This window comes from Leptodactylus fuscus, chromosome 10 (genome assembly GCF_031893055.1).
Source record: "Leptodactylus fuscus isolate aLepFus1 chromosome 10, aLepFus1.hap2, whole genome shotgun sequence".
Taxonomy (NCBI): domain Eukaryota; kingdom Metazoa; phylum Chordata; class Amphibia; order Anura; family Leptodactylidae; genus Leptodactylus; species Leptodactylus fuscus.
Genome location: NC_134274.1, coordinates 3,006,920 through 3,034,254, shown reverse-complemented (window position 1 = coordinate 3,034,254; position 27,335 = coordinate 3,006,920). Strand labels below are relative to the sequence as shown.

Here is a 27,335-nt window from a genome sequence, read left to right as displayed (position 1 = left end):
GTCATGCGTCGCAGAGCGGAGGAGGAGGCGGAGAGGAGGAGGAGGATGGCGGCGGAGAGCAGAGCTGGGAGACGGGCGGAGGAATAACAACAACATGATGGTGCGTGTCCGGGCCGGGCCTCACCGTGCGGCCGTGTATGTGAGTGCAGTGTGGGCTGTGAGATGAGGGCGAGCGCGTGTACTGGAGGTCCGGGGCTCAGGAGGCCTGAAGCCTGGGCCCAAGCAGTGTGACTGAGACATCCCCCTCCTGCTGCACCCCTGTGTGATAGGCACATCCCTCTGCCCCCTACCGGCGATCAGACCTGCCCCAAATATGCTGCCTCAGTGTGCCTTCCCTCTGCCGCCATATACTGCTCCCACTGCATGATTATAACCTACCCCTGCCCCCTAATATGCTACCCCAGTGTGCCGTTCCTCTACACCCCCATGTACTGCCCCCTGTGTGATTATAATCTACCCCTGCCCCCTAATATGCTGCCACAGTGTGTCGTCTCTATACCCCTCATATATTGTCCTACCCCCTAGTATGCAGTCCCCTACCCCCATACACTGTCCTCCTTCCTCAGTATACAGTTCCCCCTCACCCATATACTTTGTAGTCCTCCTTCCCTCATATATTGTCCCCTCTCCCTAGTATGCCCCCCCACCCCCCGAGTGCTGATCCTCGCACCCCAAGTGACAGTCATACCCTCCAGATTGTTGTTGGACTTTCATCCCCCCACTACCTTCCGCCCCAGTATGCCATCTACCGCTACTGACATGGCTGATAACAGATAGTAATAGATTGTATTCCCCTGTCCTACAGTCGGCCTCTCCTCTCCTGACATGGCTGATAACAGATAGTAATAGATTGTATTCTCCTGTCCTACAGTCGGCCTCTCCTCTCCTGACATGGCAGATAACAGATAGTAATAGATTGTATTCTCCTGTCCTACAGTCGGCCTCTCCCCTCCTGACATGGCTGATAACAGATAGTAATAGATTGTATTCTCCTGTCCTACAGTCGGCCTCTCCCCTCCTGACATGGCTGATAACAGATAGTAATAGATTGTATTCCTCTGTCCTACAGTCGGCCTCTCCTCTCCTGACATGGCTGATAACAGATAGTAATAGATTGTATTCTCCTGTCCTACAGTCGGCCTCTCCTCTCCTGACATGGCTGATAACAGATAGTAATAGATTGTATTCTCCTGTCCTACAGTCGGCCTCTCCTCTCCTGACATGGCAGATAACAGATAGTAATAGATTGTATTCTCCTGTCCTACAGTCGGCCTCTCCTCTCCTGACATGGCTGATAACAGATAGTAATAGATTGTATTCTCCTGTCCTACAGTCGGCCTCTCCCCTCCTGACATGGCTGATAACAGATAGTAATAGATTGTATTCTCCTGTCCTACAGTCGGCCTCTCCTCTCCTGACATGGCTGATAACAGATAGTAATAGATTGTATTCCTCTGTCCTACAGTCGGCCTCTCCTGACATGGCTGATAACAGATAGTAATAGATTGTATTCTCCTGTCCTACAGTCGGCCTCTCCTCTCCTGACATGGCTGATAACAGATAGTAATAGATTGTATTCCCCTGTCCTACAGTCGGCCTCTCCTCTCCTGACATGGCTGATAACAGATAGTAATAGATTGTATTCTCCTGTCCTACAGTCGGCCTCTCCTCTCCTGACATGGCTGATAACAGATAGTAATAGATTGTATTCCCCTGTCCTACAGTCGGCCTCTCCTGACATGGCTGATAACAGATAGTAATAGATTGTATTCCCCTGTCCTACAGTCGGCCTCTCCCCTCCTGACATGGCTGATACCAGATAGTAATAGATTGTATTCCCCTGTCCTACAGTCGGCCTCTCCTCTCCTGACATGGCTGATAACAGATAGTAATAGATTGTATTCCCCTGCCCTACAGTCGGCCTCTCCTGACATGGCTGATAACAGATAGTAATAGATTGTATTCCCCTGTCCTACAGTCGGCCTCTCCTCTCCTGACATGGCTGATAACAGATAGTAATAGATTGTATTCCCCTGCCCTACAGTCGGCCTCTCCTGACATGGCTGATAACAGATAGTAATAGATTGTATTCCCCTGTCCTACAGTCGGCCTCTCCTCTCCTGACATGGCTGATAACAGATAGTAATAGATTGTATTCCCCTGTCCTACAGTCGGCCTCTCCTCTCCTGACGTGGCTGATAACAGATAGTAATAGATTGTATTCCCCTGTCCTACAGTCGGCCTCTCCTCTCCTGACATGGCTGATAACAGATAGTAATAGATTGTATTCCCCTGTCCTACAGTCTGCCTCTCCTCTCCTGACATGGCTGATAACAGATAGTAATAGATTGTATTCTCCTGTTCTACAGTCGGCCTCTCCTCTCCTGACATGGCTGATAACAGATAGTAATAGATTGTATTCCCCTGTCCTACAGTCGGCCTCTCCTGACATGGCTGATAACAGATAGTAATAGATTGTATTCTCCTGTCCTACAGTCGGCCTCTCCTCTCCTGACATGGCTGATAACAGATAGTAATAGATTGTATTCTCCTGTCCTACAGTCGGCTTCTCCTCTCCTGACATGGCTGATAACAGATAGTAATAGATTGTATTCTCCTGTCCTACAGTCGGCCTCTCCTCTCCTGACATGGCTGATAACAGATAGTAATAGATTGTATTCCCCTGTCCTACAGTCGGCTTCTCCTCTCCTGATATGGCTGATAACAGATAGTAATAGATTGTATTCCCCTGTCCTACAGTCGGCCTCTCCTCTCCTGACATGGCTGATAACAGATAGTAATAGATTGTATTCTCCTGTCCTACAGTCGGCCTCTCCTCTCCTGACATGGCTGATAACAGATAGTAATAGATTGTATTCCCCTGTCCTACAGTCGGCCTCTCCTCTCCTGACATGGCTGATAACAGATAGTAATAGATTGTATTCCCCTGTCCTACAGTCGGCCTCTCCTGTCATGGCTGATAACAGATAGTAATAGATTGTATTCCCCTGTCCTACAGTCGGCCTCTCCTCTCCTGACATGGCTGATAACAGATAGTAATAGATTGTATTCCCCTGTCCTACAGTCGGCCTCTCCTGTCATGGCTGATAACAGATAATAATAGCTTGTAGTACAGGTGAGTACACTCTCTTGCTATGTGGGCAGGATTCTCCATCACCAGAGCAATTTTACCGGCTCCTTGATCACTTGCTTTAGTGTTAGTCTCACTTTGTATTATATATACTATTAGTGTCTGGTTTGTGGGTTCTGACTACAGGGACCCCCACAAAGCGCAGAATGATGATCTCACTCCAGGGATTGGGTCTCTGGATCTGCACAGGGGACTGCAGCCGCCTCTGGTCACCACAATGGGACTGTGCGATCTTTCTCTGTTTCGTGTGTCCAGGGCAGGTTCACCGTCTGCCCTGTGTGATACGGCCCTGTGGGCACCAGAGCCCTGTCCAGACTGTGGGAGGTTAATTCATGCGCACAGCTTGTAAATCCTTCCAGCCATGTAATTGTTGCAGCACTTCCCAGGGCGGCTACAGAGTAACAATTAATGTCTTCAGGAGCTGCGCTCATCGGACTGCCGTTGCACAATCCAGGTAGTGGAAATTCCTTGGATGTCATTTAAAGGGTTTGCTCTCTGCAGGCAGCTTTCAGAGGAACCCGTCTGATGGACTAGGCAGAAGAGCTGAGCAGTGCTGGAGTGGTTGTCTGAGGTGCCACGTGAGTAGATGCCACGGCCAGTACATAGTGGGGATCCAATACATGGCCCCGCACATAACATTTACCTACACTGCATATGCTTACATCCTCTATATGTCCATAAGCATCAGCTGTACGGCCCAGGACTACTCCGCACGTTACTGCAGATGATGGGTGTTATAAAAGACCTTATGTAGCCCCAGCCCTGTGTAATATACTAGAAAAAAGGAAACCATCAGCAATGCAGTCCTGTACCCCGGGGTGCTGTGTAATATCATTGCTCAGCTGATCTGAACCATCTGGGTACATCGCTTTTAGTCTTAGCTGTCGCCTGACTCTGGCAGGATCGGAGGGGTCCCCCAAATCTGGGATACCTCTCTGAGTCGCGGCCGGCGGTCTCTTCTGTCACCTCCTCTACATTCGGGGAAATCTATCTGCTCATTCCAGTGTTCAGTAAGTCAGGCCATCGGGGGATTACGGGATTATGGCTCTGTCTGCCAGGAATTAAAAAATATCTTAATATTTAGTAAAAATACCAAGTAATGTCTGAGCCTGGGGGATGCTGGGAGTTGTAGTGTCTGAGCCTGGGGAATGCTGGGAGTTGTAGTGTCTGAGCCTGGGGAATGCTGGGAGTTGTAGTGTCTGAGCCTGGGGAATGCTGGGACTTGTAGTGTCTGAGCCTGGGGAATGCTGGGAGTTGTAGTGTCTGAGCCTGGGGGATGCTGGGACTTGTAGTGTCTGAGCCTGGGGAATGCTGGGAGTTGTAGTGTCTGAGCCTGGGGAATGCTGGGACTTGTAGTGTCTGAGCCTGGGGAATGCTGGGACTTGTAGTGTCTGAGCCTGGGGGATGCTGGGACTTGTAGTGTCTGAGCCTGGGGGATGCTGGGACTTGTAGTGTCTGAGCCTGGGGGATGCTGGGACTTGTAGTGTCTGAGCCTGGGGGATGCTGGGACTTGTAGTGTCTGAGCCTGGGGGATGCTGGGACTTGTAGTGTCTGAGCCTGGGGGATGCTGGGACTTGTAGTGTCTGAGCCTGGGGAATGCTGGGACTTGTAGTGTCTGAGCCTGGGGAATGCTGGGACTTGTAGTGTCTGAGCCTGGGGAATGCTGGGACTTGTAGTGTCTGAGCCTGGGGGATGCTGGGACTTGTAGTGTCTGAGCCTGGGGAATGCTTGGAGTTGTAGTGTCTGAGGCCGGGGAATGCTGGGACTTGTAGTGTCTGAGGCCGGGGAATGCTGGGACTTGTAGTGTCTGAGCCTGGGGATGCTGGGACTTGTAGTGTCTGAGCCTGGGGAATGCTGGGACTTGTAGTGTCTGAGCCTGGGGAATGCTGGGACTTGTAGTGTCTGAGGCCGGGGAATTCTGGGACTTGTAGTGTCTGAGGCCGGGGAATGCTGGGACTTGTAGTGTCTGAGCCTGGGGAATGCTGGGACTTGTAGTGTCTGAGCCTGGGGAATGCTGGGACTTGTAGTGTCTGAGGCCGGGGAATGCTGGGACTTGTAGTGTCTGAGCCTGGGGAATGCTGGGACTTGTAGTGTCTGAGGCCGGGGAATGCTGGGACTTGTAGTGTCTGAGGCCGGGGAATGCTGGGACTTGTAGTCTCTTAAGCTGGGGAATGCTGGGAGTTGTAGTGTCTGAGGCCGGGGAATGCTGGGACTTGTAGTGTCTGAGCCTGGGGGATGCTGGGACTTGTAGTGTCTGAGCCTGGGGGATGCTGGGAGTTGTAGTGTCTGAGCCTGGGGAATGCTGGGACTTGTAGTGTCTGAGCCTGGGGAATGCTGGGACTTGTAGTGTCTGAGCCTGGGGAATGCTGGGACTTGTAGTGTCTGAGCCTGGGGAATGCTGGGACTTGTAGTGTCTGAGGCCGGGGGATGCTGGGACTTGTAGTGTCTGAGCCTGGGGAATGCTGGGACTTGTAGTGTCTGAGGCCGGGGAGTGCTGGGACTTGTAGTGTCTGAGGCCGGGGAGTGCTGGGACTTGTAGTGTCTGAGCCTGGGGGATGCTGGGACTTGTAGTGTCTGAGGCCGGGGAATTCTGGGACTTGTAGTGTCTGAGGCCGGGGAATGCTGGGACTTGTAGTGTCTGAGCCTGGGGGATGCTGGGACTTGTAGTGTCTGAGCCTGGGGAATGCTGGGACTTGTAGTGTCTGAGCCTGGGGAATGCTGGGACTTGTAGTGTCTGAGGCCGGGGAATGCTGGGACTTGTAGTGTCTGAGGCCGGGGAATGCTGGGACTTGTAGTGTCTGAGGCCGGGGAATGCTGGGACTTGTAGTCTCTTAAGCTGGGGAATGCTGGGAGTTGTAGTGTCTGAGGCCGGGGAATGCTGGGACTTGTAGTGTCTGAGCCTGGGGGATGCTGGGACTTGTAGTGTCTGAGCCTGGGGGATGCTGGGAGTTGTAGTGTCTGAGCCTGGGGGATGCTGGGACTTGTAGTGTCTGAGCCTGGGGATGCTGGGACTTGTAGTGTCTGAGCCTGGGGAATGCTGGGACTTGTAGTGTCTGAGCCTGGGGAATGCTGGGACTTGTAGTGTCTGAGCCTGGGGAATGCTGGGACTTGTAGTGTCTGAGCCTGGGGAATGCTGGGACTTGTAGTGTCTGAGCCTGGGGAATGCTGGGACTTGTAGTGTCTGAGGCCGGGGGATGCTGGGACTTGTAGTGTCTGAGCCTGGGGAATGCTGGGACTTGTAGTGTCTGAGCCTGGGGAATGCTGGGACTTGTAGTGTCTGAGGCCGGGGAGTGCTGGGACTTGTAGTGTCTGAGGCCGGGGAGTGCTGGGACTTGTAGTGTCTGAGGCCGGGGAGTGCTGGGACTTGTAGTGTCTGAGGCCGGGGAGTGCTGGGACTTGTAGTGTCTGAGCCTGGGGAATGCTGGGACTTGTAGTGTCTGAGCCTGGGGAATGCTGGGACTTGTAGTGTCTGAGGCCGGGGAGTGCTGGGACTTGTAGTGTCTGAGCCTGGGGAGTGCTGGGACTTGTAGTGTCTGAGCCTGGGGAGTGCTGGGACTTGTAGTGTCTCAGCAGCTGAAATGTCGCAGGTTGGTTTGTTCGGAGAAAATCATCTCCCACGGTCCGGGTCTGTATAATAGCAGTGAAGGGCGCAGGGCGAAGTCTATGGCAAGAGGGAAAACAAATTTTAAAGGGCAATGTCTATAGGGAAGGGGTCAAAGGTTCTCCAGATATATACAGTCAGCTGGTGTGCACAGATTAACTCTGTGGTTGCTGTGTGCAGGGTGGGGGAGGTGTATATGATATATATGAGAGATAGAAGGCGATGTATCTGTAATAAATTCATATAGAATAATCCACAAATCCCTCCTGGCCCTGACCCCTGAGACAGAAGACAAGAAATCTGGAATTTCACAAGTCCCCGAGCAGTGACTGAGGCCGAACCCGAAAGAGTCCAAGCTGCAGAGTGTGGCTGGGGAACTACCTTAAGGCCGGGGCCCCACGGGACATAAACGCCGGAGACGCTGCGGGGAGAATCGTGGCATTGTACAGTGCAGGCAAAGTGGAAGGGATTCATGGGAATCTCATCCCCTCTTTGCAGAAAAGATCGCAGTGCGGACACGCTGCGATTTGCAAAGCCGTTGCAGAATAGTGAGTGCAGCTCTGGAGGCTGTGGTTGTCATTTATATGTAGCACCTTCTAATATATCACCTTGGTGTCTTGACCCAAACAGAGCCTGAGACGAACCCCCCCCCCCCCTCCCCAAATTATGTCTCTTCTATTTGCCTACATACAGGTATCGTCACGTCCTCTCTCCTATATTTGATGCCACTTTACTGTTTCTTCTACCGCCGTTTGCCTGAAGCATTTAAGGCTGTGACCTATTAGATGCGCCCTTGGCCGTGAATAGGTTAACAGATATTTTCCGCCTTTATCTGATGTTCTGTTACTTTGTATCTCCTCCTTTGTATCTTATGATGTAGGAGCTGTTTGCAGTAGTGGGTTAGATGAGGGATCTGTGTCTTCGGGGTGGGGTCTGTGTCTTCGGGGTGGGGTCTGTGTCTTCGGGGTGGGGTCTGTGTCTTCGGGGTGGGGTCTGTTACATTGTGACAGGTTGATTGTTGAGGTTATTGTAAGCGCTGCGGCCCCTGACGGGGGTACAAAGGAATCTGCAGCCTTGTGAAATAAGAGGACTATTGTCCCGGCACTCCTTCCCGCTTCATAAAGTGTCAGTCACAGGTCCTGGGAAGGGTTAACTGTCGCCCGCTGGTCTCCACACCCCACACGCCCTGCTCATTATGTTTATAAAGCTCAGAAGAGGCCTCAGAAATAGGTGGTTTTGGTTTTATAAGCATCTGCATTGTTTTATTCATTTCCTACAGCTCCAGTAGGTAAACACGGGGCGGCTTCCTGCTTCCTAGATGGCAGCGAGTGACGGGCGACTGTAGTCCTCCGACTGTGGGTCCTGCGGGGGACGCATTCATTGTATAGACACCATGTGTAAGCCACTATATACTGTAGGGCTGAGCTCACTGTTCTGTGTAGGGGCCGCAATGCTCACCTTGATAGCGCTGACCCCACCGAGCACGTATGGATGGTCTCTCCTTCCTAGAGAGCCCCTTTAAGTCCACATAGGTGCAGTATTTGGTGCCAGGTGTTGTCTGCAGGGTCGCAGCTACTTCTGTGTTTCGGCCCCGCCGCACACATGGACTTGGAGCTTTCTGAAAGTAGTAAAGTGTGGGGGAGGGGATGTTTTCACAAATAGCTCCAATCCTCCGAACGTTTGGCATATTTCAGTAATGAGCCTTGTGATTCGCTTACGTTTTACGTCTTAGGTCTCTGATCTGAACCTGGTTACTTCTGTCCCTATCGCTGACAGTACAAGGGTTGGGGGGCCCCTGTCTAGTCCATCGTCTGCTCTTTGTCCTCAGGGATATTCTGGGATTGCTTTGCTTTTGCAGTTAATTCACACAATTACATTTCCGGTTTTACCAGTTTTACCTTATTTTCCTGGTGTGTTTTGTGCTGGCGGCCATCTTTGCCCCTGCCCAGTTTGCAGCTTTGGTGGTGACTTGTTCTGGGATATTCCTGCTCTGCCCACCCCGGCCTGTGACATGACCATCGGGGCCGCCCCTGGCCTTGTATATATGGCATGTAGTGATGGAGGGATCGGCATGGCGGTGGTGTAATGGCTTAGTATGGCCTTGGCTCTGATCTGGTGAATGTCTTGCTCTGCCCGCTCCCCACATGGGTCATACTTGGGATGTTTCCCCAGGTGGGACCCGACATCTTCCTTTTCGTAGGTTTTGATGCGTGTCGGTATTGATGCTTGTATACACACGTACACCCCCTGTAATAACACGGCGGGGGATAATAATCCCATTGTATGTTTAGTTAAATAGTTGTATGTCTGGAGGAGCGAGCGGCAGTGTCCAGGTGTCTGTCTTATTGTAGCTGCATATTCACACCCCTCCTCTAGGTGACGCTGTCTCCTACAGACTTGTTCCATTGGTATCTATAGTCACTGACTACAGCGGCCATTGGGGTCTGACCTCTCAAATCCAACTCCAGTCTCCTGGTCTACTTGTACATCTACATTACCTTTCCCCATGCTTTACACTGCAGCTCAGCTTCTTCATATTGATGGAAGTACAAGCCTGGCAGAAAGTCAGTAAGTTATATGTTAGGGACACGAGCCTGCAGATATAGTTTGGCACATTTAAAGGAGGTGTTCAAGAGTTAAATATTGGATCAGTGGGGGTCCGACACCCAGGGTCCCTACAGATCAGCTGGTTGATGAGACCGCAGTGTTGGAGCTTTGCAGCCTCTTCCCTGAATACCAAACCTAGCGCCATCCATTATGTAGTGGTTGTACATGGTATTGCAGCTCGGCCCCATCTCTTGAATTGGACGTGATGAATGTTTGTGACCCTGTTGCTGCCACTTGATCTTGGAGAACCCTGTTAAATTGAGTCTATGGACTTGCTGCAAATTTCTTCCTGCAGCTCTAGATGTGACTAGAGTTTAATATGTGTTCAGAGTATTTTCATTATCCTCATCTCTAGTCTTCTGATATGTGATCTATTCCCCATGTCCATAACTTTATCTCATTCTCTTGTATTTCCCCCCCGCAGGTGATGTGATTTGGATCCGGCCTCTGTAACCATTGACGTCTCCTTTGATTCGTTGGCTCCGATCTGGAATAAACCATGTAGTTCGGGGGATCTCTCTATTTTTTTTTTTCAGCTACTTGTATTTTTTTTTCCTTTGGATTATCCTCGGCTCTGCCCGTGTTGAGTTCATGAGGTTGTCGGCTTAACCCATCACTATGAGCAGCATAGGAAAAGATAAGGACCCCAAGGATAAAGACCCCAAGGGGCCCACCACGGTCAAGGACCGTGACAAGGATGCCAAGGCCTCTGGGGGTCCAATGAAAGACAACAAAGACAAGGACCCCAAGACCAAAGTCAATGCCAAAGAAGGGAAGAAAGATGCGGGTGGAGCGCAGCCCGGTGTGGCCTTTTCTGTGGACAACACCATCAAACGGCCCTCGTGCGTGTCTGGCATGCGGAAGAAGGCCAGCAATGCCGAGGTGATAAAGGAACTCAACAAATGTCGGGAGGAGAACTCGACCCGTTTGGACTTGGCCAAGAAGTCCATCCACCAGCTCCCGGCCTCCATCAAGGAGCTGACGCAACTAACGGAACTCTATTTATATGGTAACAAGCTGCCGTCGCTGCCAGCGGAGGTGGGCAGCCTGGTGAACTTGGTGACGCTGGCCCTTAGCGAGAACTCTTTAACCAGCCTGCCGGACACTCTGGAGAACCTGAAGAAGCTGCGGATGCTGGACCTGCGGCATAACAAGCTGCGGGAGATCCCGGCCGTGGTCTACAAGCTCAGCTCGCTCACCACGCTCTTCTTACGCTTCAATCGTCTCACTACGGTGGAGAAAGACATCAAAGCCCTGAGCAAGCTGACCATGCTGAGCATCCGGGAGAACAAGATCAAGCAGCTGCCGGCCGAGATCGGTAAGTGCGGGGTGTTCATGGGGTGTCTCGTCTTAGCAAGTTATCCCTACTACTCGTACCCCCGGGGGGAGTGTAATGCCCTATGCTGAATGGAGTGACGGGGGGTGCCCATGTAATAACCTGCACCTCTGCTGCCCAAACATTGCTCCATTCAGCACGGAGGACAGAACTCCCCTCTTCTCCTGATGGGGGCTGAACGGTCAATCCCCAACCGATCCTTCAGTATGGTGGACACAGCCTTGGCCACCATGTAAGAATCTTAAAGGGTTTCCCAGCATGCTCCGGTCACTTCAGAGGACAGCTGGGAATTGTAGTACCACTACCACTGGCCCAGTTTTTAGGGGACCGCCTTAGTATAATAATGTCTACGTACAGTAAAGATCTGATAATCCGCCATCTTCACGACCACATGACATGGTGCTTACAGCTGAGTTGTTGGACAGTATATATGTAGGGTATATACTTGTGTAGGTCCTGCTGCAAGATAGGGGGTGATTTTTGGGTAAATGCCTCTGTCTGACCCTATGGAAGGAGGGGAACATCCTCTCGCCCGCCATGGAATCATCAAGAATAGCAACTTCCTGCCTCGTAACAGAACAGGAAAAATATCTCCGATTACAAAGCGCGGCTGGACGGTTGGCTCGAGTTTAAGAGAAATTCTCCCATGTAAATCTGCAGACGGTGACGCTGCACGCGTTCAGGACAGGTATACGGCCTGGTCTGTGCCAGTATATAGGAGGCCGGGCGGGGTCCTGGTGGAGACGTAACAGTATAAAGAACATTTTTGCTCCTTCCTCAGAGACTTTATCCATTTGTCTCCACTTTTAAGATCTGTGCCTGCTTTCAGAACATTCAATCCATTCAGATCAGGTGACTTATCACAGCTGGAGATCTGCTACAGTTTATGCAGTATAGACAGTCCTCTGTGTAATGGATACAGAACTTAAAGGGGTTGTCCACAGGGTTCTTCTTACCTGACATCCCCCATCAGCTTCTTCATGGAGGAGTCGAGATTCTGTCCCCAGATCACTCTCCTAATTTCACAGGTAATTGGAGGGAGGGGGTGGAGTGACCAGGGGCTCAGGGACTGTCTCCATCATCTGACCAGGCCCGAACCCCTGGGGTGCCGCATGCAGAAACCACCAGAGGTGGTCGGATGAGTTTAACTCCCTGGACAGGTCCTTTAAATTTGTCAGCCAAGCCTAAACTTTGAGGTCCCAAAAGCCGAGCCTTTCCTTCTGAGGGTGCGGGTGGATATAAGGTGATGTACACTAGAGAGCGCAGCACATTATACAGCCGGGATACCCTTAAAGGGGGCACATTGCTGCACTATCCTTATCTTGTCCCTGTATTCTCAGTGGCTGTCTGACCCCTGAGTCCTCCTAACATTAAGAACACATTGGCCACATTACTCCACTCACATCTAGAGCTGCATTCACACTTTTGTGTCGCTGTGCTTAGAAACCGTAGCAGGTTTGCAAGTTGTTAGTTTTGTTGCATTGTAGATTCTGTAGTCATTGCTACTTGAAACTTGTCCGGTGCCCGAGCCAAGGCTTGTGTGTTTCCCCGGGCACCAGAATGGCATGAGGCACTGACATTGAAATGTACCAATATGCAGCTAGAGAGCAGATGGCAGAACTGTCCTTTATGCAGCTCTGGGTGTGACTGGAGTATACAGGTCATTTAATGTTTTTGCATTCCCTCCATTATTAGCATGTAGGTGACTATTACTGCGGCTCCCCTGCAGTACCCAGCACAGCCACAGGGCGCCTCCTGCTGACTAGGTGGGGTTTAGAACATTTGGCTCCCACCCATTGATGGCTTCAGGTTAATCCTCTACCTGTATTTCTATAATGTATCCTGCCTTCCATATACTGACTCTTCACTGTTCATCCTGCTCCTCCTGGTTCTTGGATCTGCCGTCAGACCTTCAGTGTAGACTGACACTGCCTGAGCACAGTGACTAGACCATGACTAGATGTAAACTTCTTCCTCTGAACTCTGGCCATTGTGTAGAGTATTAGGAAATGGGCCGTGGTCTGACGTAATGGGTTAAAAGTGAAGGTGCTGACGCCGCACGTCCCGTGGACGCTATTTACTATCTCATTGCAAACGAGGAAGCCGCCGGCTCCGTACGAGGAGGAAGGTTCTCGCCATTTCCCCTTTAAGACTGCAGAGTCTGAGATTACAAGACGATATTAATACTTACTGCCAAACTATCCACGCATGTCCGGTGCTGTAGATATGGCGGCGAGGTCCGTAACATAATTAGTCCTGAACACATTGTATCTCCTGCTAGTCATATATAGTACGAGGGATCGGTATATACACTGCTACCTGACCAGAAGATATTGATACTTGCGCGTCCTGAATACATCGTATCTCCTGCTAGTCATATACACTCACCGGCCACTTTATTAGGTACACCTGTCCAACTGCTCGTTAACACTTAATTTCTAATCAGCCAATCACATGGCGGCAACTCAGTGCATTTCGGCATGTAGACATGGCCAAGACAATCTCCTGCAGTTCAAACCGAGCATCAGTATGGGGGGGAGGAAAGGTGATTTGAGTGCCTTTGAACGTGGCATGGTTGTTGGTGCCAGAAGGGCTGCTCTGAGTATTTCAGAAACTGCTGATCTACTGGGATTTTCACGCACAACCATCTCTAGGGTTTACAGAGAATGGTCCGAAAAAGAAAAAACATCCAGTGAGCGGCAGTTCTGTGGGGGGCGGAAATGCGTTGTTGATGCCAGAGGTCAGAGGAGAATGGCCAGACTGGTTCGAGCTGATAGAAAGGCAACAGTGACTCAAATAGCCACCCGTTACAACCAAGGTAGCCAGAAGAGCATCTCTGAACGCCGCACAGTACGTCCAACTTTGAGGCTACAGATGGGCTACAGCAGCAGAAGACCACACCGGGTGCCACTCCTTTCAGCTAAGAACAGGAAACTGAGGCTACAATTTGCACAAGCTCATCGAAATTGGACAATTGAAGATTGGAAAAACGTTGCCTGGTCTGATGAGTCTCGATTTCTGCTGCGACATTCGGATGGTAGGGTCAGAATTTGGCGTCAACAACATGAAAGCATGGATCCATCCTGCCTTGTATCGGTAACGGTTCAGGCTGGTGGTGGTGGTGTCATGGTGTGGGGAATATTTTCTTGGCACTCTTTGGGCCCCTTGGTACCAATTGAGCATCGTTGCAACGCCAAAGCCTACCTGAGTATTGTTGCTGACCATGTCCATCCCTTTATGACCACAATGTACCCAACATCTGATGGCTACTTTCAGCAGGATAATGCAATGCCATGTCATAAAGCTGGAATCATCTCAGACTGGTTTCTTGAACATGACAATGAGGTCACTGTACTCCAATGGCCTCCACAGTCACCAGATCTCAATCCAATAGAGGAGCATCTTTGGGATGTGGTGGAACGGGAGATTCGCATCATGGATGTGCAGCCGACAAATCTGCGACTGCAACTGTGTGATGCCATCATGTCAATATGGAGCAAAATCTCTGAGGAATGCTTCCAGCACCTTGTTGTATCTATGCCAGGAAGAATTGAGGCAGTTCTGAAGGCAAAAGGGGGTCCAACCCGTTACTAGCATGGTGTACCTAATAAAGTGGCCGGTGAGTGTATAGTACGAGGGATCGGTATATACACTTCTACCTGACCAGAAGATATTGATACTTGCGCGTCCTGAATACATTGTATCCCTTTTATTCTCTTTATGATGACATCTGCCTCCAGGCAGCAGGGGGTTAACGCTGTAATCTCGCCGGGCGCTGACCTCCCCGCGAAGTCTCTCTCTGCTTTGGTGCAGGATAAAAATTCTTTTCCGTTGACGTAAAATAGATTCCCAGCGTCGGGATCCTGAGATTGCTTCATCATACTTTCCAGAGGCCGCTGGGTGGCGGAGGGTCCGAGGAGGGTCAGCCCCAATTTACAGCTGGAGAATAGATCGATAGATTCCTCCAGTGACATAAAGTATCTGACCAACCAAGTGGGAGACCCCCGTGTCCGTCTTAAAGGGGAAGTTCTGACATTTAAGGCTTTCCAGTTTTAGTCTTACTGATACCCAGTTATAATCTAGTCACTAGCCACTAAAAAAGTGGTTCCCGGCGAGACTATGATGGGGTCTGCGTGGTTTCTGCCTGATAAGCGCAAAAAATGCAGAGAGGGGAAGGGGATCCCTGTACAGAGAGCTGACACTTTCCAATACTTCCCTCGACTTTCACTTTTACGTCAGTGTCCAGTCTGTACAGCCATCTGGGAACTGAACATCCTGGACTGTTACAATGTATCAGAGCAGGAGAGATCGGTTCCATTTACCTGCTGCATTGATACATTGTAGCCTATGTCAGGGCAGGAGAGGGGTCTGTGCTACACGTGTTCACCTGGATACAATTGTAACCGTTACTTACAGGTTAGTATTAGGGTTTGTATAAGGCCGTGTTCACATCTGACTTCTTAAACTTTATCCATTTCTTTGGCGCTACGTTACATCAGCGGGTCACAGTGATGGCGCTGGAGTTATATCAGCTTTATATTCTGCTCATCCCTCCCGCAGCAGAATCCAGACCGGCTGCCACATCTGCCCTGTATATTGTGCGGGCAGGGAGACTATTGGCCAGTAATCAGTTGTATATACCCCAGGTCTCCTACAGTATGAGGCGCTCTATATACTGGGTCTATAGGTGGCGGCTTAGCTGTACGTTATTTGTCCCGCCTGCTGTTTACGGTCTTGTTCACACTGCTCTGCACTTTCACATGCCACATCTATACCCTCCGCAGTCCCCCCTACACAGAAGTACAATACATAGGACGTGTTTCCTGCCGTCACACACATTTCAGGGGTGGGGGCTGCGCTGACCTCCTCATATACAGCTGGCTGACCCCGGCCGCCGCTTCCTATCCGCAGCGCGCACAGTCCTGCACTCCGCTCTCATCTGACGTTCCTGCGTTGTCAAGATGGAGATTCAGTGTCAGAAGCGGGCACTGTCTAACCTATATCCTATATATCGTACGGGTCTCCTGCAGGGGGCGGCTGCTGCTGATCTCGGGGCACTTCTTTGTTTTGGTATCCATTGATTTCGAACATCTTCAGCCATTGCAGAACTACAACACTCAGCTTGTCCTGATAGCCTTAAATGCTTAAGACATGCTGAGAGTTGCAGCTTTGCAACGCCCGAAGGGTCACAGGATGGAAATCACTGTATTAGAAAGTCAGGTCTTGCTCATATTTTTTGGGCACAAGTTTATTGTTGGTCTTGGCCTAGTACAGGGAGATACTGCAGCACAACTACAAGTCCCAGCCTGCATTCCTGCTCTGGATCTCTAGTGTCCCCGTCCGCAGTCCGGTCCAGCGACTTCCCTGGGCTTGTTCTGGCTGACATTGGCGCAGGCGCACGACTACTGAGGCCGGTCCCCTAAAACCAGCATGTTCCGACTCCTTTCCTGAGGCTGCTGATTGACCTCAGTGGTGCAGCGAGGATTTCCACCATTCTCCAGAGATAACAGCGCTTCTCCTGAACAACCCCTTTAACAGATATTATTGCTGGTCTGCTCTGAGGTTTTGGCCGCCAGGGTTTATGTATTTACTGAATGATGAGATTACGATGCAGGATTGTCTGTAATCTGCTCATCTGCTCTTATCTGGGATTAGTCCTGGAAGTCTCATCCAAACAACACTAATGAAAATGGAGCAAGTGGCAGAAAACTGAACATGAGGATTAGTAGATGGTGTTGTTGCGGTCCCTTCCCCCTACTCATCCCTCACCATTGCCGTACCTCATTCCCCCCCCCTCCCTCGCCGTTGCAGCTTCTGGTTCCTCCTCCCCCTCCTCCCTCGCCATTGCAGCTGCCCCTTCCTCCTCCCTCGCCATTGCAGCTGCCCCTTCCTCCTCCCTCGCCATTGCAGCTGCTCCTTCCTCCTCCCCCTCCTCCCTCGCCATTACTGCTGCCTGTTCCTCCTCCCCCTCCTCCCTTACCATTGCAGCTGCTCCTTCCTCCTCCCTCGCCATTACTGCTGCCTGTTCCTCCTCCCCCTCCTCCCTTACCATTGCAGCTGCTCCTTCCTCCTCCCTCGCCATTACTGCTGCCTGTTCCTCCTCCCCCTCCTCCCTCGCCATTGCAGCTGCCCCTTCCTCCTCCCTCGCCATTGCAGCTGCTCCTTCCTCCTCCCCCTCCTCCCTCGCCATTACTGCTGCCTGTTCCTCCTCCCCCTCCTCCCTTACCATTGCAGCTGCTCCTTCCTCCTCCCTCGCCATTACTGCTGCCTGTTCCTCCTCCCCCTCCTCCCTCGCCATTGCAGCTGCCCCTTCCTCCTCCCTCGCCATTGCAGCTGCTCCTTCCTCCTCCCCCTCCTCCCTCGCCATTACTGCTGCCTGTTCCTCCTCCCCCTCCTCCCTCGCCATTGCAGCTGCTCCTTCCTCCTCCCTCGCCGTTGCTGTGGCCTTTTCCTCCCCCTCAGTTTTTGGTATTCCTCGGCACGGTTCTGCATTTTCTTATATATTTTCTTTCTTTCTCCGCAGGGGAGCTGTGTAGTCTCATCACGCTGGACGTCGCCCACAATCAGCTCGAGCACCTTCCGAAAGAGATCGGAAACTGCACCCAGATCACCAACCTGGACCTGCAGCACAATGAACTCCTGGATCTGCCGGAGACAATAGGTGAGGAGACCCCCGGGGGGGCGCTGCCTGGTATTGGTATGATGTGATGTCACATGTACAGAGTTATATCCGTCCACTTATTGGGCGCCGTATCTGCTGTATGTCCCATGTTATTACCCGAACAGCTGATTCTACATACAGGGGCATGTGCGGACTGTCATGTGGCCCAACCCGCTGCCTGCTCACTATAAGCGGCCCCTGGTCTGCAGTTTTCGTCGGGTTCCCTGCTTCCTCCTCTGACAACCCCCAGCAGGCGCGGAGTGACAACACGATTGTGGTTTCCCCCCCTGTGCCCGACAATGTCACAACCCTGGATTTTGGTAAATGACAAACCTGTGGTAAAGTGTCAGAGCTGCAGAGTGAAGCAAGAAAGTGTATATACTAGTTTGCTACAATGTACCAGTCTGCTACGCTCACAGAGCATTGTCTAGACCTGATACAATAGTAACGACTTCTCAGCCTTGTGCAGCACTATCTATGTACTAGTTTGCTACAATGTTTCAGTCTATAGTCCAGGCTGCTGCGCTCACAGAGCATTGTCTAGACCGGATACAATAGTAACAACTTCTCAGCCTTGTGCAGGACTATCTATATACTAGTTTGCTACAATGTTTCAGTCTGCTGCGTTCACAGACCATTGTCTAGACTGGCTACAATAGTTTCCACCTCTCATTTGCTGTCTAGACAAGTCTTCTCACCGGGAAAATGGTGAAGAATTGAAAGGTAAAATCTTCACAAAGCCCTTCAGGTTCTTCATACAGAGAGGAAGCTTTTTTTTTTTTTTGCATAAAACAATTTCCCTTCCATGTTCCGTTAACCCTTCATGTCTAGTCTACACCCTCCCCCTCCCCCCATATGATGTCAGACAAACATGGTTGGATTAGCGGCAGTTCATGTCTCCCCTTGTCGGAGCAGCCGGGCCCCTCTGATGGGCGCTTCACAGATTAGGATTTTCTATGGTCTTACATATTTAATAAGCTGTAAGTGTCTTGTCTGGCGGATCTGAGCGGGCGCGGGCATTAACACTTTGTGCTCCAGTCACCTCCATACACACCTTACTAAATACTGCAGCTGCCCCCTACTGGGAGGGAAAGAGAGTCAGAGACTGGCACAGGTCACCAGAAGGCGATTATACCCAATATCATTCATCATTCTCTTATCTATCCAACAGGAAATCTCTCCAGTCTGAACCGCCTCGGACTGCGATACAACAGGCTGTCAGCGATACCGCGATCTCTAGCAAAATGCAGCGAGCTGGACGAGCTGAATCTGGAGAATAACAATATATCCACTTTACCGGAGGCAAGTATATCCAGCAGAATAGTGAGCGCAGCTCTGGAGTATAATACAGGATAAGTAATGTAATGTATGTACACAGTGACTGCACCAGCAGAATAGTGAGCGCAGCTCTGGAGTATAATACAGGATAAGTAATGTAATGTATGTACACAGTGACTGTACCAGCAGAATAGTGAGCGCAGATCTGGAGTATAATACAGGATAAGTAATGTAATGTATGTACACAGTGACTGTACCAGCAGAATAGTGAGCGCAGCTCTGGAGTATAATACAGGATAAGTAATGTAATGTATGTACACAGTGACTGTACCAGCAGAATAGTGAGTGCAGCTCTGGAGTATAATACAGGATAAGTAATGTATGTACACAGTGACTGTACCAGCAGAATAGTGAGCGCAGCTCTGGAGTATAATACAGGATAAGTAATGTAATGTATGTACACAGTGACTGCACCAGCAGAATAGTGAGCGCAGCTCTGGAGTATAATACAGGATAAGTAATGTAATGTATGTACACAGTGACTGCACCAGCAGAATAGTGAGCGCAGCTCTGGGGTTTCAGGGTGTGTGATGTATATAGAGGTCTATATGTATGTATGTATGTATATATATAATATCTCCAGTAAATAGTTTGATTCTTTCCGCCTTATTTAGATGAATGTGATGTGGAGGATTAGAGAATATTACATGTTGTTATTCTTGCACTTTCCCGCTTCTGCTCCTGTATGTTCCTGTATAACACTTACTGTCAACACGGGGAGTTGAATTTTCTGCAAATGGCTTCATAAATTAGTCATGATTGCAGCAATTGCCAATAATTCGTCCTTTCTGTAAACACGCCCTATCGCTAGATCTGCTGCTACAGACGGGGCGCGCTGTTATTCCTTCTCGTCCTCCCCCTCTCATGCACATTTTTGGTAAAAGGTTTCGGCGTCCCTTCACGCTGCAGATTTAACCCTTTTCCCTTCAGACTTGCCGAGTAATATTCGTCCTTTAGTCTTTAGCGTTTTGCTGCTGTGCAGCAGTTATGGGGTTAAACGCTAGCCTTTCCGCATTCCCCTGACAGGCGAGGCTGGGCGGAGACATGAATGCTTACAGGTATTGAAGGGTTAATTGCATTTTTTTTATTTTTTTTTTTTTTTTTTTTGGTAGCCACTTTAAATTTTGAAATAAAAGTAACAGTGTGACCCTGCAGGAAGTGTGAACGGGGGCAAATGTAGCAAACCCTCAGCTGTGAGATGTTTTGGGTCCGAGTATATTAGAAGGTCTTTCCTGAGTCTCTGGTGCCGTTTAACCCTTTGTATATGTCCTTGTTTCCGCAGGGCCTCCTCTCCAGCCTAGTGAAGGTGACCAGCCTGACCCTGGCCCGTAACTGTTTCCAGTCTTACCCCGTGGGGGGGCCCTCCCAGTTTTCCACTATTTACTCCCTCAATATGGAGCATAATCGTATTAATAAAATCCCTTTTGGAATTTTCTCCAGAGCTAAAGTATTAAGTAAGCTGAACATGAAGGTGAGTCCGAGGCCCGGGGTCCTCCTTGTAGGGTGGAGGGAGTTGTCTGGGACATGATACTGCCGCCTACACTGTACCCATATACCATCATAGTGTGATATTCTAGCTCAGGGGTAGGGAACGTACGGCTCTCCAGCTGTTGCAAAACTACAACTCCCAGCATGCATACTTGCTCTGCTGTTCGGGGAACTCCCATGGAAGTGAATGGAGCATGCTGGGAGTTGTAGTTTCACAGCAGCTGGAGAGCCGAAGGTTCCCTACCCCTGTTCTAGCTGCACATTAGGGCTTGTCCATCCTATAGATGCTGAATCCGAGCTGTATACTATACACTATATTGTTGGGTGTCAGACCTGCATCGGTTTGATATTGATGACCTCTCCTAATGAAGAGTCACCAGGTTGGACAGCCCTCGAGGATCGGTCATTGATATGTGATCAGTGTGGGGGAGGGGATCTGACACCCAGGACCCTCACCACTGTATAGTGTGTCCATGATGACTACGGTCAGTACGGTCTTGGCCATGCACTGCTCATGTCATGTTCTGCGCTCGCCTCATTAACCCGTTGTGTATCGGACCCCCGCTGATCTAAGCATGGGTCATCCGTGTGTATGGCCAGAAAACCCCTTTAAGGCTCGGAGAGGCCTGGTCATCACGGTGTTAACTCGGTGGCATTGCGATGCCTATTCTGTCACCCACATCATTATGGCGCGCAGTCTGTGCCCACACAGTCAGGAGCTGCTGCCAATATCCAGCCATACACTGTGTGGGCAGAGCCCGGGGGTCTGCTCACAACCGTATACACACACACATATATATATATGTATATATATATATATATATATATATATATATGGCCCAGCAGCCGTCTGTAATGTATAAGCCTATAATACACCAAGTGAGCTGTGTGAATACTAATCCTATGTACAATGACATGTCCTTTCCATCCCGGCCACAGGACAATCAGCTGACGTCTCTGCCCCTGGACTTTGGGACGTGGACCAGTATGGTGGAGCTGAATCTGGCTACCAACCAGCTGACTAAGATTCCAGAGGATGTGTCCGGCCTGGTCTCCATTGAGGTAGGACCCTGATACCTGTGTGGGGGTGCAGTGACCACCCTCATGGTGATCTCTCTCTTCTGACTCTGCCGCTTGTTTCTTCCCGCAGGTCTTAATCCTGTCGAACAATCTCTTAAAGAAGCTTCCGCACGGTATCGGGAACCTGCGCAAACTGCGGGAGCTGGACCTGGAGGAGAACAAACTGGAGTCGCTGCCCAATGAGATCGCCTATCTGAAAGACCTGCAGGTAACCTGGTAGAGAGCGCCCCCGGGCTGATGTCTAAGGAATCGGACAAACCTGCTTTCCTCTTGTATGCACAAGGTCATGTCTGTCCTCACCTGCCCATAGTGTCCGGCAGTAATATGATTGGGAATTCTTTATTCTTAACAGAAATTGGTGCTCACAAACAACCAGCTGACAACTTTGCCAAGAGGGATTGGGCACCTAACCAACCTGACGCACCTCGGTCTCGGGGAAAATCTCCTGACGCATCTTCCAGAGGAAATAGGTGAGTGTTATATAATGTATCCAGGACTGTAAGAGGAAGGTTGTCACATTGTAACCACAGTACAGTGCATGTGTATAGCAGAGCCGAGGCGGTCATGTGAATGTGTACATTGTGCAGTCCTATGTAACACCACAGATAGCACAGTGATAACTCTCTGAGTACAGGTAATGTAGTAGAAGTCACCAGCAGTCCTATGTAATGTAGTAGAGGTCACTCGCAGTCCTATGTAATGTAGTAGAGGTCACCCGCAGTCCTATGTAATGTAGTAGGTGTGACCGGCAGTCCTATGTAATGTAGTAGATGTCACCGGCAGTCCCATGTAATGTAGTAGATGTCACCGGCAGTCCTATGTAATGTAGTAGATGTCACTGGCAGTCCTATGTAATGTAGTAGGTGTGACCGGCAGTCCTATGTAATGTAGTAGATGTCACCGGCAGTCCTATGTAATGTAGTAATGTCACCGGCAGTCCCATGTAATGTAGTAGATGTCACCGGCAGTCCTATGTAATGTAGTAGATGTCACCGGCAGTCCTATGTAATGTAGTAGATGTCACTGGCAGTCCTATGTAACAGCACAGATAACACAGTGATAACTCTCTGAGTACAGGTAATGTAGTAGATGTCACCGGCAGTCCCATGTAATGTAGTAGATGTCACCGGCAGTCCTATGTAATGTAGTAGATGTCCCCGGCAGTCCCATGTAATGTAGTAGATGTCCCCGGCAGTCCCATGTAATGTAGTAGATGTCACCGGCAGTCCCATGTAATGTAGTAGATGTCACCGGCAGTCCTATGTAATGTAGTAGATGTCACCGGCAGTCCCATGTAATGTAGTAGATGTCCCCGGCAGTCCTATGTAATGTAGTGGATGTCACCGGCAGTCCTGTGTAATGTAGTAGATGTCACCTGCAGTCCTATGTAATGTAGTGGATGTCACCGGCAGTCCTGTGTAATGTAGTAGATGTCCCCGGCAGTCCTATGTAATGTAGTAGATGTCACCTGCAGTCCTATGTAATGTAGTAGATGTCCCCGGCAGTCCTATGTAATGTAGTAGATGTCACCTGCAGTCCTGTGTAATGTAGTAGATGTCACCTGCAGTCCTATGTAATGTAGTAGATGTCACCTGCAGTCCTATGTAATGTAACACCCCAGATAACACAGTGATCACTGATATGAGTCTTGTCTTCTCTTCCAGGTACATTGGAGAACCTAGAGGAGCTGTATCTGAACGACAACCCCAATCTTCACGGCCTTCCCTTCGAGCTGGCCCTGTGCAGCAAGTTGTCAATCATGAGTATCGAGAACTGTCCCCTCAGCCACCTCCCCCCGCAGATCGTGGCCGGGGGTCCGTCCTTTATCATTCAGTTCCTGAAAATGCAAGGTCCTTATCGTGCCATGGTCTAATAATGCAAGTCCCACGTCCCATACACTGTACAAACCGCATTCATGTCGTGTCAATGTATATACCGCTCTCCCAGCAGGACGAGGCGGGGGTGGGGGGATCCAGGTATATACGTTTTTATACATATATGTGTATGTATGTATATGTATAAAAATAATGAAATCTGTATATGTAATGGAAAAAAAGGCAAATTTAATAAGACTGCATTACGTGTTTTTGCTAATAGAGGAATCATAGCCATTTAGATTTTTTTTATTATGTAAGGAGATATCGATTGCTTGTCAGATTTTTTTCTTTGCAGACCTCGGTGTATTTTTTGTACATATATATATATATATTTGTTTTTTTTTGTTTGTTTTTTTAAAGGTCATTGTTATCTGAATTTCCAGCACGGTTTTTTTTAGTCGCCGCTCTTCTTCTTCTTCTTTTGGCAGCGTTCACACTTGTCAGGATTCTGTGTTACGATCGGAGCCCGTTTTTTGTCACGTGGTTTGAAAAATAATCGAAAATCACTGCGGCCAATGAATTTTGAGTCTTTTTTTTGCGTGTCGGGTGGTCCGTGTCTGAGCCTCGGTCTGCTATCCCGCTGATATCTGCTCTAACTTATTATCTGTGTTTTTCGTTGCGTTGTTTACAGTCAGGGTGAATCACTGTACCATTTGGCCACGACTTGCGCTTACTGTGGAATCGGCTCGCTCTGTCCGTCTGTGATTTTTTTTTATTTTTTACGTTTTAATCTGGACTTGAAGCAGAAGCTCCGCCCCTTCTAAGGCCCCTCCCCCTTTTTCGGGACTGTTGATTCTAACAAGCTACTCGTTCACTACACATATCATATATACAAATATATCCAGGCATCATCAGTATACAGTTGTGCCAAGTTTTGTCTCGATCCCTTTAAGAATTTTCCTTTAAAGGCAATGTCCACCATCGAAACATTGTTGCTAGCCCAGTCCTGCAGAGTCCGGATCTTCCCGTCATGGTTTCTTTTGCACTTATTGACTTTCATATCTACAGAACTGTGCCTCAGACATGGCCGCCGGGTCCTCTAGGTCCCATTATCTCTACATCGAGGATGAAGCTTTGTGTAGCTCCTGAGCCGCCTCTGTGCGGGAGCGTTGGCTTCAGCCCCCCGGGTGTCTTGTAGTCCTATCCACGTACGGTATAGAGACACCAATGGCTTCTAGTCTATATAATGGCGCCCCCCGGGGATGAGACAGTGACTTATAGGCCTCGCGTTATGTAGACATATCCATACGATGATTGTATTATGGCCACAAGACCATTCTCCACCCCACGATGGGGTCTTGTTCATGCACCACTTTGCAGCCAAACCCCCCACTTACCTTTAATTGAGGGGCCTGTTTTTTGTGTCAGTTTAATGTCATGTAATAAAGCTGTGTTTATTTGAACAACCGGGTGTTTAGAGGCTTGAGGAATGTGAGTGACCCCCAAAAACTGCACCCCCTCTGTGCACAGGCTTTATCTGGTATTGCAGTTCACCCCTATACATTGGAATGGATTTGAGATGCAGTACCACATACAGCCTGTGCAGAGGGGTGGGGATGTTTTTGGAAGAAAGCGGCCATGGTTTTGCAGTCCTGTGCAAACCCTTTTAGGATCACATTAGGTCCTATATCATCCAGATGTCCAGTGGTCTGAGATATTAGGAGCCCCTGCCTGCCCGAGGCATTACACTATACACTATATACAGCCTGGGGCTCCGGACACCATAGATCACTACCATGTCCTGGTCTCCAGACCGGTCTGTCCTGGAAGCGCGGCCAATACATGGTCTGGATTTTCTGAGCTTTAAAGGAGAACCCCGGTTGCAAATAGAAAGCCTATGGTCCCTGAGTGCTGCTGCTGCCGGGTTCCTCCCTGTCGTCACTGTTGCAGTATCTGACATCCAATGCTATTGTGATACACTGTATCCGAAGGTGATGTATGGAGATCCCCTCTAAGGGGTGCGCACTTGGGTGTCACAGACTTCTGCCAGGTTTGGCTATGAGATATCATGGAACGTTAATGAGTGTGATGTGAGTGCGAATGACATCATGGACATTAGCGCTGCAGAGGGGCGGGGGAGACAATTACCCTCCGGATATCTCTTATTTTTTGCCTCATTTTTGCACAATATCCCATTTCTTAGGCCATTAAGCGGTGAAAGCTTCTGGAAGTGACGTTAAGTGCTCATTAGGCGCTGCAAAGTGCTGCGCAGGAGACGGGTCACGTGACCGCTCGTCGGGGCTGGGTTTTGGCGTCTTTGTCCCAGGTTCAGCCGCCATCCCATTAATTATAATTTTTTGTAAATAACATTTTCAGTTTATTAGGAGATGGAGCAGATGGGTCTGTAGAGCGACATTTACACGCCGTGGATCGCTCCGTACCGGGGGCTTATTGTAGGACGCCAAACCTCGGGAGAGGCGGCGATGGCTCAGGTTAGCGCAGATGTATACGCGGCCTACAGTATTGGCGCCCTGATCAGCTGTGTTAGCTTTGTCTGCTCCTTGGAAAGCTGAGTGCCAATACCGCTCCTGCTTATGCAATTGTATGTGCAAAATGAGTCTGCAGCTATACACAGTGCATTACCATAGCGGGAGCTGTGATAGTCTGCAGCTATAATCATTGTATTACAATGCCGGCAGCTGTAATAGTCTGCAGCTATACACAGTGTATTACCATAGTGGGAGCAGCTGTAATAGTCTGCAGCTATACACAGTGTATTACTATGCTGGCAACTGTAATAGTCTCCAGCTATACACAGTGTATTACCATAGCCGGAGCTGTGATAGTCTGCAGCTATACACAGTGCATTACCGTGCCTGCAGCTGTAATAGTCTGCAACCATACACAGTGTATTACCGTGCCGGCAACTGTAATAGTCTGCAGCTATACACAGGGTGTTACCGTGCCAGCAGCTGTAATAGTCTGCAGCCATAATAATAATAAATATACAGTGTATTACCATAGCGGGAGCTGTAATAGTCTGCAGCTATACAAAGTGTATTACTGTGACAGCAGCTGTAATAGTCTGCAGCCATATACAGTGTATTACCATACCCGGAGCTGTGATAGTCTGCAGATATATAGTTTTGGGGTTTAGTTAACCTCTTGTTGCCAAAGTGACCCTGATAGAAGTTGCGCTCAGTTTTCGCACTTGCCACGTTTGCACCTTTTCCGTCTTTGTGCCATTGAGTCCCCTCAGCCAAGTATCAGTGCCAGTGGTGTCCGCCCGGCCCCTGCCAAACCCTTAATCACCGCTCGCCTACGTATCGATATTCTATTGCAGAACGCATAGGCCTGCTGGGAGTTGTGGTTCCCCAGCTGATCGGCGACCCCCCCCCCCTCCTCCCCGCACCTTTAAGCCTTTAATGTAGGGAAATGGCCAATAAATAGTCAGTCTGTAATTCTCTGTATCTCCAGAATCCGTCTCTGTGTTCGCCTTGTACCGGTCGTTGCCTTGGCTTGTGTGATCGACCTCGGAGAGCTGCAGGTAGCCATCATGGTCTGGCTAAGGCCCGGGGGGAGTAGTAGCTCCTCAATATCTGGGAAAGCTGCCCCTGTGATTGCGCCGCCTCTATAGACTTCTAGGGAGCAGGGGCTTGTAAATATTGGGGAGGAGGCTGAGCGCCTGCCACTTTCTGCTCCTATACATGTCATGGCTGCACTTATAGGGCACTAGATGTCTGTATCAGGGTGTATAAGGGAATGTGCAGAGCTGTATCTGACCTGTCCATTGTCCGGGCTGAAGCCGAGCACTTACCTCTTCTAATACGACCCAATCCTCTCTATTAACCCTTACATGTCAGAGACACTTGCAGGTTATCCACTTCTGTGTGCTGGATCGGTGAGTTCACCTCTGTAACCTATATATAATATATTGAGGACCTGCCAATGCTTTCCTTGCCTTGTATTCTCTTATACTCCAGTCACATCCAGAGCTGTTTTGATATAGAACATAAAGGTCTGAAACTAGCAGAATTGTAAATACAGCTCTGGATGTGAAATGACAGTGATACCAGTTAGTCTGGCATAGATCCGCTAAAATTTTGTGGGTTTATATATAGAATTAATCTACATGGTTCACTTAATCTGTAAATGAATTACATCCTGTATTATACTCCAGAGCTGTGCTCACTATTCTGCTGGTACAGTAATGTAATGTATGTACACAGTGACTGTACCAGCAGAATAGTGAGCGC

The 27,335-nt window shown here is 49.6% G+C and overlaps 1 protein-coding gene across 1 annotated transcript; it reads left to right on the top strand.

Moving 5' to 3' along the window:
- On the top strand, positions 1–27,335 carry SHOC2 (SHOC2 leucine rich repeat scaffold protein). The gene is made up of 9 exons (XM_075258700.1): positions 1–100; positions 9,784–10,677; positions 17,219–17,356; positions 18,528–18,658; positions 19,977–20,165; positions 21,122–21,244; positions 21,333–21,470; positions 21,615–21,732; positions 22,927–27,335. Exons 2-9 carry the CDS (start codon positions 9,978–9,980, stop codon positions 23,133–23,135), a joined length of 1,746 nt encoding a protein of 581 aa, XP_075114801.1. The 5' UTR covers positions 1–100; positions 9,784–9,977; the 3' UTR covers positions 23,136–27,335.